The sequence below is a fragment of the Megascapheus bottae genome, chromosome 11, assembly GCF_031878675.1.
Source record: "Megascapheus bottae isolate mThoBot1 chromosome 11, mThoBot2.hap1, whole genome shotgun sequence".
Taxonomy (NCBI): Eukaryota; Metazoa; Chordata; class Mammalia; order Rodentia; family Geomyidae; genus Megascapheus; species Megascapheus bottae.
Window position 1 is genome coordinate 53,751,525 of NC_143519.1, and position 13,573 is coordinate 53,765,097.

Below are 13,573 nucleotides of genomic sequence, written 5' to 3' on the forward strand. Positions count from 1 at the left end.
TTCTTGTAAAGTTTTCAGTGTGTCGGCTTTTACCTCGAGGTCTTTGATCTATTTGGAATTAATCCTAGTGCAGGGTGGCAAAGAAGGATCTAACTTTAGTTTTCTGCAGGTGCTTATCCAGTTCTGCTAGCACCACTTGTTGAAGAGGCTGTCTTTCTTCCATTCTATTTTTTTGGCTCCCTTGTCAAAGATTAGGTGGCCGTAGGTCTGTGGTTTAATATCTGGGTCCTCAGTTCTAGTCCATTGGTCTTCAGGCCTGTTCTTGTGTCAGTACCAAGCTGTTTTGATAATTATAGCTCTGTAATAGAGTCTAAAGTTTGGTACTGAAACTCCTCCTGCGCTGTTCTTTCTGCTAAGAAGTGTTTTTGCTATACGGGGTCTTTTATTTTTTTAATTTTTTTCATATATTTTTATTGTAATTAATAGAAGGGTTACATGATATTTGCCAGATAGATGGTGCATTAATTCCCATACATTGATACCCTTTCACATGTCTTGGTCCCCATTTCCCTCGCCCCTCTGTCTTTCTAAAGGCACACACATTTAAGTAGAGGGTCACTGCTTGTATGTTTATGGCTAATTCTTTTTCTTAGTTTTACCTTTCTTAAAGCTTAGGACTGAATCTGAAAATCTACAAAGTATAAAACACAAAGCATTCCAAAGGATGCAGTAGTGTTCTTTGAACTTCTTATAATACTTACCATGATATTTTACATACAGCATAGCTTGAATAGCATTTTTCTCCCATCAGGTAGTCATAGGCTAAAGATACAGACATACACAACTCTTACAACCAAATGCCCCTAAGGGAGAGGCACAAAATGCTGACAGGGCCAAGATTAGGCAGTGATTCTTTCTGATCCTTACAAGGCTAGAAGTAGACAGTGTTGCCATGACAATGTATAAACATGTACAGTTCTTCAAATCTAAGGAAAGGAGTCCTACCATGTTCTGACTTTCCTATCAGTTCACCACAGTCAGATATTGTTAACTTCATGATAGCACCATGACTGTGTTCCGCTCTAAAATCCAACGTCATATACACAGAATGCTTTTCTGTGAATTCTGTCATCCAGGACTCAAAATCAGAAGAGGACATCTCATGAATCAGGAGACATTAGGATGTATCCAGGTATAGTTCACTACCTTTGAGTCAATCTCTTCTATTTTTTTTCTGGGAAACCTGTTATATAATATGTTCGTGTTTTGCATAGTCAAGTTTTTCTGAGGGAAAATGAAATACCTTGTTGGTCATCTTTGTTAAAGTAAGATAAAAAGAGATAATCCTTGAAAGACCTAAAAACATCTCTCTTGGGTCCATCTGTTTACAGTTTCAGAATAATAAACGTTAGAACTTTGTGTCCCCAAAGAGAATACTTTTACTTAGGAAAGTTATGCAAGGGGTGGGGTGGGAAGGGAGGTTAGGAATGTGAAAAAGGGGAACAGTGATCAAGAGGCACTGAATCCATAAACTGCTTTGTTGAATGGCAATCCCTTTGGACAACTACTTAAAGACAGCAAAATACTTTAAAAATGAGACTTTAAAAAAAAGAAAGTGAAGGGTCTTTTTCTCCAGGGGAAAGATGGGCAGCTGGTTCAGCTGTATCACGTAAATTCTGAGATTTTGTCATTTTTGATATTCTCTCCTGTGGTACAAATCATTGCATGCACAAAACACATCTGGGTCTCATCAAGTTTCCCAGTGGAGAATTGGGGCATAGGGAACTGAGGCTAAATTTGCCAAGTAAGTAAATAATGTTGTCCGTTCTCTGATCCAGAAAACCTTGTTTCCTACCAGGGATAAATGGAGCTGTAAACACTGAGTAATTATCTCTTAATTTCATTCCTTTTAGTTTTTCTTCACTTTTTTTTCTCCTGTCATTCACATATGCATTTTCTCAAGCTTTAAATACAGTCATTGTTTTATAAGGCAATTTAAAAATTCTTCCAGTCCTCTTCCCTCTCATCTTCCTATTCCTCCTCTGCCTTGCTATTTTCCTTCTCCTCCTCCTCCCTTTCTTCCTTCCTTTTGTTTGGGTCCATCTTGGGGCTTGAACTCAGGGCTTGAACATTGTCTTCTTCCTTTTTACAGTGATTCTAGGGGTTTGAACTCAAAAGCCTTGAGCTTGCTGAGCAGGCATCATACCTTGAATCTTTTTAGTTCTTTTTCAGATAGAGTGTCACATTTTTGGTCACCCTACATCTGTCTCTTGCCACAATTTCCAACTTGTAGGAGATAATATTTTTCTCAGTATGGCCTCAGATTGCATTTTTTTGTCAGTCGTGGGGCTTGAACTCTGGGCCTGAGAGATGTCCCTGAGCTCTTCAGTTCAAGGCTATGCCTCTACCACAGTGCCACAGTGCCACTTCTGTTTTCCTGGTGCTTAATTGGAGATAAGAGTTTCATGGACTTTTCTGTTGGATGACTTTGACCCATGATCCTCAGATCTCAGCCTGCTGACTAGGTGGGGTTATCAGTGTGAGCCACCAGCACCGGGCGAGATCTCAATGTTTTCAATCTCCACCTCTCAAACAGCTTAAATACTATACCTGGCTTAAAACATTTTAAAACCCATAATATTCATAGAATTTATAGAGAATCATTGTAATACTTCAGTAAGCATATTTTTCACATTTAATGTTGGATACTGAAATATTAAGGTGGCACTTATTGTGTACTTTCTAAAACATACCTATAAAACCTATACTGTTCTTTTCACCTCTCTGTTGCAGAATCCTTCCATGTTTCTTCTGTTTTACTTGATCTTCAGTGTCATTTACTTTTCAAGCCTCTTCTCTTCTCATCCAAACCCTCCCTGGATATTTTCCAAGAATTTTAGTCTTAGTGGTAACTCCCAATTCCACCTATCTAGTTTATACTTCTTATCTAACATCCCATTTTATTTCATTTTTCTTTTTATTTACTCTTTATTTAGGGAGGGATTTAATGATCTTAGCATTGATATTCCAAGCTATATAGTTCATTGATTAGCAGTGGGTACTGTCTCATGTGGTATGGTATGTAATAGCATCCTAGACCCCTATCTTATTGATAGTGAAAATAATTTCAGGATAGTATCTGGGTTAAAGCTTCAGGGATGGTACACATATACAAAAGAAAACATGGCGGGTTCGTGTGTGTGTGTGTGTGTGTGTGTGTGTGTGTGTGTGCGCGTGCGCGCACGCGCAAGTCCTGGGATATTATTCCTGAGCTTTTCTTTTGTTCCAGGTTGGTGTTCTACCACTTGCACTATAGCTCTGCTTCTGATGTTTGGTGACTAATTGGAGATAAGATTTTTATGGACTTTTCTGCTCTGACTGGCTTTGAACCATAATCCTCAGACTGTAGCATCCTGAGCAGCAAGAATGGTCTACTAGTGACTGGCAAGAAAATATATTAATGAGTCCCCCTTAAAACATGAAGTTGTTCCCCTTTTAGTAAAAGTGTTAATTAGGTAGTGAAATACAGTAGGAAAGCATATGCAGCTGTTCTCAAATAGGTGATTCTAGATTTAACCATAAGCATTGAAATCTCTTCCCTTTAATGCCATATCATTAAACTCCAATTCTTTGGGCAGCCACTTATGGCTATGACAGTCATAAGAGGGAAACAATGATATTTTGCTTCATTGTAGATGAGAAGAAGAAGAATCAATGAGATATGTAATCAGAACAGTTTGGGCAAATGATACAGTGGGGCACTATGGCTCATTCCTATAATTGCAGCTAATTAGGAGTCTGAGACGTGGAGGAATGCGGTTTGATACCAGCCTATGCAGAAAAATGCATGAAAGTATGTCTCCAATTAACCAATTAACCAATTAACCTGTGCTGTTGTTGCGTGGTTCAAATGGTAGAGTAACAGCCGTGAACAGGCAAGTTGAGTAATGATGAGGCTGTAAGGTCAAGCCCAGTTACATAAATAAATAAATAAATAAATACACATCCTGACTTCTTAAAACAAATTTTTATTCATAGCAACTTTGAGTTTTGAAGGTATTTAAATTGCATGATCAAAAGGTTAGGAATGTTTGGAAGAGACAAGTTCTTCATAAGAACATGCACTGAATAATAGGAACAAATCAGCCTTAATGAAGCTAAAGTGACGTGGAAAAATTCTGTCTGCAGCACCAACAGTCCCTTGATTTGCTAACACTGCATCCAGAACAAGAAGAAAATAATGATCAGCAAACTTTCTTCTCGAGGATTAGGAACAAATGAAAGGAAATCCACAGCTCCCTAACTGTAAAATTCTTAGGCATCCAAGTACTCTGTAACACCACAAAACCTACTTAGGGAGGAATCCCAATGTGTCACTCCTCTAAGCCACTAATGCAGTATTTGCCAAAATGAATACCAGAAAGCAGAAGCATGTTTGACAGAGGGAGTAAGAAAGGGGGTACATGAATGGAAGGAGGAAGGGTGAGTAAATGTAGTGATTATATTTAATATTCATTATGTGAACAGTGAATTATGTAGCTTACAGGTAGGGACAGGAGGGGAAAATGAAGAATGGAAGAAAGGGTGACATTGATCAAGATGCATTATACTCATAACCTGACTTGAGAAATTGTAACCTAATTTAATAAAAAGGAATTAAGTTTTAGCCAGTCTCCCTGCAAATTCTTGTGCATCTATCTCTTGGTATAGTATCTCACTTTGTTATCTGATTTATTGAATTTATTTGTATTTGGATATTTGAAATTTGATAGGGAAGGGGGGAAAACCAAGACGGGTGGAGGGTGTGGGGGGGAGGGATATGGGTACCAAGACATGTGAAAGGGTATCAATGTATGTGAATTAATACACCTTCTATCTGGCAAATATCATGTAACCCTTTTACTAATTACAATAAAAAAATGAAAAAAAAAGAACTGCTATTGTCATCTAATCCTTGTCTTTCTTGACAATAATGGACTACAAGAAACCACAGAAGCTATTATTTAGTAGCAAGATGCACAAAATGATTACATTGATTTATCTAAGAATCAACACAGAAGAAAGAAAATCGGACAGTTAGGCACTTAAGCACACATCAACAATCTCCTTCAAGTATGCATATTCCCATTTGAATAAATTGCTATCTTCTGCTTTCTTAAACGGTTCAAGGTCATTGTAGTATCATTGAACACAGAAAGAATTGCCAAGTTGGATTTACATTCTTAATCGAATCAACTTTCCTAAAGTTGATGGACATTTCGGTCCTTCCTATTTTGATAAACATTGGTAACACTTTAATTTGAACTGATATGGGAAAGTATGGCTTTTCCAACCTTAAGGCAATTTTGATCCTATGTATCATATTATTGTACAAAGATTCAGACTACTATTTTAAGTAGAGTACATGAATTCATTTACACATTAGCATTTCCTAGTTCAAATCACAAAATTGCATGCATTATTCATGTAGCAACCAGTTATGTATTGTTTTTTCTTAAAAGAACATTTCACAAATCATTTTTTAAGCAAGTTACTTTTGAAAAGAAGAGGAAAGGAAAAATACAAAATGGAAGTCAGGAGAGGGTAGGTGACAATGCTTTGGTTTGAATGAAATATCCCCAGACAGAAAAAAAAACCCAATTGTCATTACAGAACAAAAATGTTTTAGGTAAATGATGTGATTGGGAATAAAACTGCTACTGTACAAAATCTGGGGGAGTAATCAGTGGGTGAGACTTCAGGGACTGTCATATTGAATAGGGTGTATAGAAAGAAATTATATTCTGCTTTGATTATATCGAACATATTAACCTGAAGTGATAATTTCAATGCTTCAAAAGAGTAGTATTTTGATCTATCTATGATGGTTTATTATCTATTAGTGAAAATGATAAAATAAATTTTGGTTAGCAAAAGTTTAACAGTGTTTGAGGTAGAATTTCATTAGAAGTGGAAAGAATTATAACTAGAACATCCATGATGAGTAAATTTGATGCATCATTTCATTTAGAGGCAAGAAAACTGGATGATAAATTCTGTCATGAAAGCATGTTTGTATGTCTTATTTTTCTATTTTATCTGTCTAGAAATGAACAGAGACATGCCATGTCCAAAATACTTGTTGACTTAACTGGGAAGATGAACACTATTTGAAGATACAAATTTAAGGACAAGACTTGTGTTTTTCCAGTGATATAAATAAAAATTACCTTCACAAATGCAACAATCTTCAAAGAAATTGTGGCTAAGTACAAGGAGTTCATCACGAAATCCATTAGATTCCACCAATCATGGATGTAATCTTGAAGACCACCATCCCACATCTGTTTAATTTCTCCCCATATAAAACCTGGAATTGCAGAAAAGTTTATTTTAAGTGTGGCTTTCAAACAAGTCACAGGAAAACAAAGCATGCAATTAATAATTATAGATCCTGGCTAACCATTAGCTATATATATTTCGATAGAGAGAAACATGGGTTTTAGACACCTTCTAAGACTTTGAGAAGCATGATATTAATTCTAGAGAGGCTGTTACATAAGCCTCTCTATTTTATCTATTTTCATTCATTTATAGAAAATGCAAGTGTTGTAACTGAATTTTAGTTCCTCTATAACTGCACATATTTTTTTCTCATGGAAAATGTCATAACATTTCTATGTAAACAAATTTCTTGAAACATATTTCTCTCAAGTCAAACTGATCCAAATACTAGTCAAAAACAATGCAACTTGTTTCAAATAAAGTATCTGTTCTCAAATCATTAGCACCTTCAGAGATTCTATCTCATTGTTAGAGAAAGGATGACCACAATATTTATTGAAATAATCTCTATGTAGCCATAACTTCAAAGATATATCCAGAGAAAGTATAAATCTACTGTTTGGGGGTCTATTTTAAAAGAAAATATTTCCAGTAAAAACTCTTTAAAGTCCTTATACTAATGAATGTTGCCCATAATCTCATTTAAAAATATATGATCTCTTTGTAGAGCCTAATGAGAGTGACATTAAAGTACCTAGAATCAAGAAATACTTAAAAACGGCAAATATGTCACTGTATGCAGCAATTCAAGAATATAACAATACTCCTTTAAGATAATGACATCCTGGACTATAAAAATGTCAAATATCATGTTTGATAACAGCTGAAAAAGTGTACAAAATTGGAAAGAATATGGGCCTTATGAGAAAACCAAGAAAGTATCAGATTTAAGTATAAAACATCATAGCATTTCACTTATTCAGCTGAGTTGTAAGAAACCAGAGAGCATAAACTTCAAAAAGAAAAGTTCCTACAAACAGCTGGGCCTGATTCATAGAGTACAGGGTAAAGAAATGCTGGCACCTGAAAAAAAATCAACAGTACATTTTAAAGAAACTTCTAAAAAAGGAGTATGAGCTAGTGCATTAGAATGTAAGACCTATGGAAGGCACAGATACCAAGAAAGTTTTTTAGTGCATTGGCATGCTTGTTTCCATGGCTCCTTACCCACTGCTGGAAGAAAGATTCCAGTGCAATCCTGAAAGTGAGAAGAGGCTATTCTTGTGGAAAAGACACAAGATCTGACCCAGGTTGCTCCTTCTTAAAGAGCAAATCATTTTAGCCTTATGGAAAAGGCAGGGAGCAGTTCTCAAGTTCAGGATTACACCAGTACCGTCACTGAGGAAGGAACAGGAATCTCTGCCCTGTCTATGATCTGCTGTCTGACTTTCTATGAGGACAGCAGAGATAGCTGGGACAGTTCCATTTCTCACGCACAGAGAACTTTGTAAGTCTAGCTCTGGATCAGAAAAGCTGACAGTTTTTATCCCTATTGTTATCAAAGGAACAAACACCCTAGAAGAAGAAGCTGACAACCACTGGAGGATCAAGTGCAGGCTGCCATATCTTATTTGAAGCACAGCTTCAAGACAGATGTAGATGAACCTTAGTAACTGATTGCATCCACAGCAGAACCCAAACGAAACTCAAATTCTGCATGTATTGCCTCAAAATCTTACAATACGGTTCTGAAAGAAAGCAGGTATATTTTCCTACATAAGTTTTTCGTGTAAATCTGTTGCTAGCCTACTGCTTATGTATTGTAAGCAACTGTAAAACACACACTCTCTCCCCAACATACACGTGTACATACCTACATTATGGTAGTTAAATGTCTAAAGAAAAAAGAAATCAACCACCAAAAACCCCAAAGGCATCTAGAAAATAAAAGCACAATTATTACCATGCAAAGAAAGAAACATAAGACTGAAGAGAAACTGTGTTCAAACTTTATCTGATGCCCCATAAGCACTATGCTGAGAATGAACTATACAACTTGTGAGTGGGGGCAAAAGGGGCAACTGGGAGAGAACGAAGATTGGATGACCTTGCCCTCAAAGAAATGTATCCCTGACCTGACTGATGAAACTGTAACCTTCTGTATATCACCTTTACCATAAGGAAAAGATAAAATTAGAAAAAAATTATTTGAGCCAGAAGACACTAACCAAGAACTCTAAATTCAGAATATCTAACACTACTAAATGATGAGCTGAAAACTTTTTTTTTCAGACAAAATTGGAGACAAGCTGTGTGTTACTCAGAGTATAGGTCTGAGGATCATGGTTTGAAGAAAGGAAAGTCAGTGAGACTCTTACCTCTGACTAACTAGCAGGAAAGCTGGAAGTAGAGATGTGGCTCAATCTTGAGTGAAAATACTAAGGGACAGTGCCCAGGCCTTGTTTTCAAGCCCTAGTATTGACATACACACATGAAAAAGGTAAATCTTAAAAGAATTCATACTAGAAAGCAGAAATAAGAAGAATGGTATGATGCTAGACAGAAACTTGGATTTACAAAAAAAAATGTACTTTTAGAAATGATCAACTGAGGGGCCGGGAGTTTGGCCTAGTGGTTAAACTGCTTGCCTAGCATGCATGAAGACCTGGGTTCGATTCCTTGGTACCACATACATACAAAAAAGCTGGAAGTGATGCTGAGGCTCAAGTGGTAGAGCTCTAGCCTTGATTAAGTCCAAGGACAGTGCTCAGGCCCTGAGCTCAAGCCCAGGACTGGCAAAAAAAAAAAAAAAGAAATGATCAACTGAAAATAGAGATAAATGTGATCTTAGTTTGAATTTTGTAACAGATTATTGATTGTCTAAAGCAAAAATAGTAGAAATGAACTATGGCTTACATATATAAAATATATAATATTATCACAGAAGGTGAGTGTCCCAAGTTCTGACACTACACCAAAGTCATACAAAATTTTTTGAGACTTAGAAATTGATAATTGAAACTGATCAATACTAGGGAGCCCTCATAAAACATTTTCAATGTACAAATAGCCCAAAAGATCAAAACTACAAAGTATAATTCTTTGAAATGATCAATAGCATTGAAAATTTCTAGTTAGCATAAGCAAGAAAAATAAAGGAGATATAAATGACTCAGAACAGACACGAAAGAATTGTCAATATAGGACTTACAGATACACTAATGATAACAAGCATTAAGAATGAATAACTTAGCGTCAATACATTTCACAACCTAAGTTCAACGGACATTTTCCCCTGAGTTGTAAATTTCAAAGCTCAAGTAAGAAGACAGAATAACTTGGATGGCCCTACATTTTTTTACCAAAGGATCACAATTCAATAGCTATGGACATAATGACCACATAATAGGTGCTAATTGAAATGAACTTCAAAATATGGAGACAAGAGGTTTTTTTTAAATGCATTGTGTGAAGTTATTTCTTTTTCCTTTTATTTTTTTCCTTTGGTTTATCCCTTGCTGTCACTGCTTTTTTTAAATTTATTTTTTCTTTTTGTACTCTGTGTCTTGTATATAAATTTGTCTAATTTGAGGAAGGGAAGGGAAATAACAAAATGGTGAGACAAAGGACAAAAATTGAACAAAAGTAACAGCACAACTCAAGACATTAAGTTGGAAAGGAACTTTACAACTTTGGGGAAAGAGGAGTCTGGGGGAGGAAATGTGAGAAAATGAGGGAGGGGGTAACACTGTTTGATAAGAAATGGACTCATGCCAATGCACTGGCTCACACTTAGAATCCCAACTACTCAGGAGGCTGAGAATCTCAGTTCAAAGCCAGCCTGGGCATTACAGTCTGTAAGACTCTTATCTCCATTTAATCACCAGAAAACCAGAAGTGATGCTGTGGCTCAAGGGGTAGGGCAGTAACCTTGAGCTGAAGAACTCAGGGACAATGACCAGGCACAGAGTTCAAGCCCCACAATTGACACACAAAATAAAGACATGTACTCATTACTTACATAACTGTACCCCATCTGCACATCACCCTTACCATAAAATATAATTAAATTAAAAATAAGATTAATTTATAATCTTCTGACATAAAAATTCAGCTCCACTGGCTTCATAATCTGTCCTCCCATATATTGTAAAATAAATATTTGAGACAATTATTACTTTGATTTAAAATACAAGAGTATTATGATATGTGCAAAATGCTAAACAAATATTGGCGAGTCAAACAAAATAACATATAAAATTATAGGCTATCTGTAAATAATGAATAAAACAATATCATGCCCCAAAGTGTTTTTCCAAGGGATATGAAGTTGGTTCACATTTAAGTATCAGTGAACAGACTTTATACTATGAACGTATTATTGAAAAATATGATTATTTCAATAGACATAGATAAGCATTTGATAAAATTAAGTAACACAGAGTGTAAACAGAAGAGAACATTCTCAGTCATATATAAGACAATCATAAATGTCTATAGCGACTGTCATACTTACTTCTGTAAAAGCCTGAGAATAAATAATTCAGAATTCGCAATAAATAAATAGGCATAACTGCATTCCAATGAGACTGTTTAGAAAAATGGCATGAGGTAAGACATACCTGGTCAGATCATAGTTTTTGACCCTGAGGTGATTGCATGTTAATATTTTATAGCTCTGCAAAGTAACCCAAGACATAGTGCTATAATTTAATTTGAATGAATGCAGTAAACATTAGGAGTCCCATGTTCATAAGTGGATAAAGGGAGAGAAAAAATAAAGAAAAACAGTTACATTGCACTGATCATAGATGATATACATAATCCTTTGCATTACTTTATTTTTTCCTCTATGCTTGAAATTTTCTATAATAAAACTTGGAAAATAAAAGAAATAAAAACTACCAATAGCTACTTACAGATTCCTCACAGTTTTTTTAATTTTAAGTTACATTTAAATTTATGACCCAGATGGAAGACTGGCAATTTAAATGTAGTGTCCTCAAAGTACTTAAAGTCTATTATAGATCGCTGCTTTATGTTAAACTTCTTGTTTACAGTCTCACTTTTCTCTTGAAGTTTGCATTCATCCATAATTCTCTCTTGAGCATTTAGCTAAGATTGACAAATGATTATAAAGATGATAAATAATCAACACCTTTATTCTGAAGAAAGTAGTATTGTCAGAAGTGGATAAAATAGTCTTCATGCCCTAGATTTTAGAGGTAGTGAAAGATTAGAATTCATTTTATGCAATGAGGAACAAATATTTGGATTGGAACCATTTCTCCCTTATCATACACTTGGTGAACTTATACTTCTAGTTAATGGAAAAGTCAAGACTTGAGGGTAGGAATTTGGCCTAGTGGTGAGAGTGCTTGCCTAGCATGCACAAAGGCATAGGTTTGATTCCTTGGTACCACATACATAGAAAAAGCCAGAAGTGGTGCTGTGGCTCAAGTGGCAGCGGACTAGACCTTAAGAAAGCTCAAAGACAGTGCTCAGGCCCTAAGTTTAAACCCTGGGACTGGAAAAAAGAGCAAAGGCTGCATCTGAATTCCCTAAATGTAGTATGCTTGGATAACATTTTCTTAGTCTGAAGATCGTATAACATGATTCATTTGTTTTGTCTTGCTTAGAGTTTTATCAAAAGATTAAAAGTTGAATATATACATTGTCTGGCAAATGTGTTTTTATGACAACTTTCAGCAGAAGACCCAGTGATTAAAAACTAGAATGTGACAGATGAGGCAATGTCAGGTACAACTTGAACTTGTAAGCACTTTAGTTAAGTAACTTCATCTTTTTATAGTTTAGGTACCAGACTTTGAAAAGAGGTTTGCATTATACCTTCCCATAAAATGATTTTATCTCAATTATACAAATTGCCAGATATCATTTTTTCTTCTGTTTGTATTATAGAGTTTCTGAAAATGTTTAGCAAAATAGCTGCTATGAGAAATAAAGATATATCCTTTAACCATGCACACGTGCCTCACTCTTATATTTCCCATATTACACAGGAGGCTGAGATCTGAGGATTTTAGTATGAAACTAGTCACACAGGGCAGTCTGTGACACTCTTATTACCAATTAATCAGCAAAATGCTACACATGGAGGTGTGGTTCAAGTGGTAGAGCACCAGCCTTAGAGAAAAAGCTAAGTGAGAGCCCTAGGCCCTAAGTTTAAATAATGGCAAACCCATACACACACACACACACACACACACACACACACACACGCGCGCGCGCGCGCGTGCACACACACACAAAAATCTATCCTTCATAAGAGGATTTAGAATTAATCTGTTCTGCCTTAGAAAACAGAAATTGGTTCACTAAGAGGAAAAAGTTTAGAAAGAAAACTTCTCTTTCAATATGAAGAATTGTCTAGTGATTAGATTTGTTCAAGCCCTGAAGCAGAGGTAGAGATTTCAGACCGGACAGTAGACTATTCCCCATATGTATACTCAGCAACCCAGGTCATGCCATCTCGTTGCACTGATGACTCAGTTGCTTCAAATTTGTATGTCCTACAAAGTAGAACCTTGCATAGTACCTGCTAAATGATTGTAATATCTGTGTGTTATTGCCCCTTACTGGTAGCTTATATTATTACTATTCTTAGTTCTATTAAACTTAAAAGCTGGGTTGATTTGATTATTTATCCCTTTGCTACTAACAATCACCGAAATTCAAACTTCAAATACTTTGTGAATAATTAAGTATATGCTGGAAGAAAAGTATAAATTAGTTGCTTTGGATGGCTGGAAGGAAGTGGACAGAATTGGACTTACAATAGAGAAGCTAGGTGATCTGTGAGAAGGCAAAATTTAAATGTGAGAGTTCCTTAATACCTGAGAAGACTCTAATCTCGTGAGATGGGGGTCAAGGAAATGACATCAATGGGAAATTTACATCACATAACCTCCAAGATTTCTGAAGAAGACTAACACTTGAGTCAGTTCTGATATATAGGTGATATAGGTGCTTTTATACTCCAGAGAGACATAACCATGTCTGTTTGACCATTCATATTCTAAACAGAAAGCCACAAAAGAGAGACAAATGGAGAACATGATGAAACTAAGACCTTGTCAATAATTGAATAAAAGATTTCAATTTTTATTTATTTTATTTATTTATTTTTTGCCAATCCTGGGGACTGAACTCAGGGCCTGAGCACTGTCCTTGGGCTTTTCCTCAGGGCTAGTGTTTTACCACTTGAGCCATACCACCACTTCCAGCTTTTTTTTTCTACGTATGTGGTACCAAGGAATCGAACCCGGGTCTCTGTGCATGCTAGGCAAGCACTCTAACCAGTAGGCCAAACTCCCAGCCTCAATTTTTATTTTTTATGATCTAATGT

The 13,573-nt window shown here is 35.9% G+C and overlaps 1 protein-coding gene across 1 annotated transcript in view; it reads right to left on the reverse strand.

The window, feature by feature from the left end:
- Trpc4 (transient receptor potential cation channel subfamily C member 4) overlaps positions 1-13,573 on the reverse strand; it is a 186,660-nt gene that overhangs the window by 30,482 nt on the left and 142,605 nt on the right. The window contains exon 5 of the mRNA XM_090342294.1: positions 6,150-6,289. Coding sequence (XP_090198420.1) covers positions 6,150-6,289 — 140 coding nt within the window. The remainder of the gene's footprint in view (positions 1-6,149; positions 6,290-13,573) is intronic.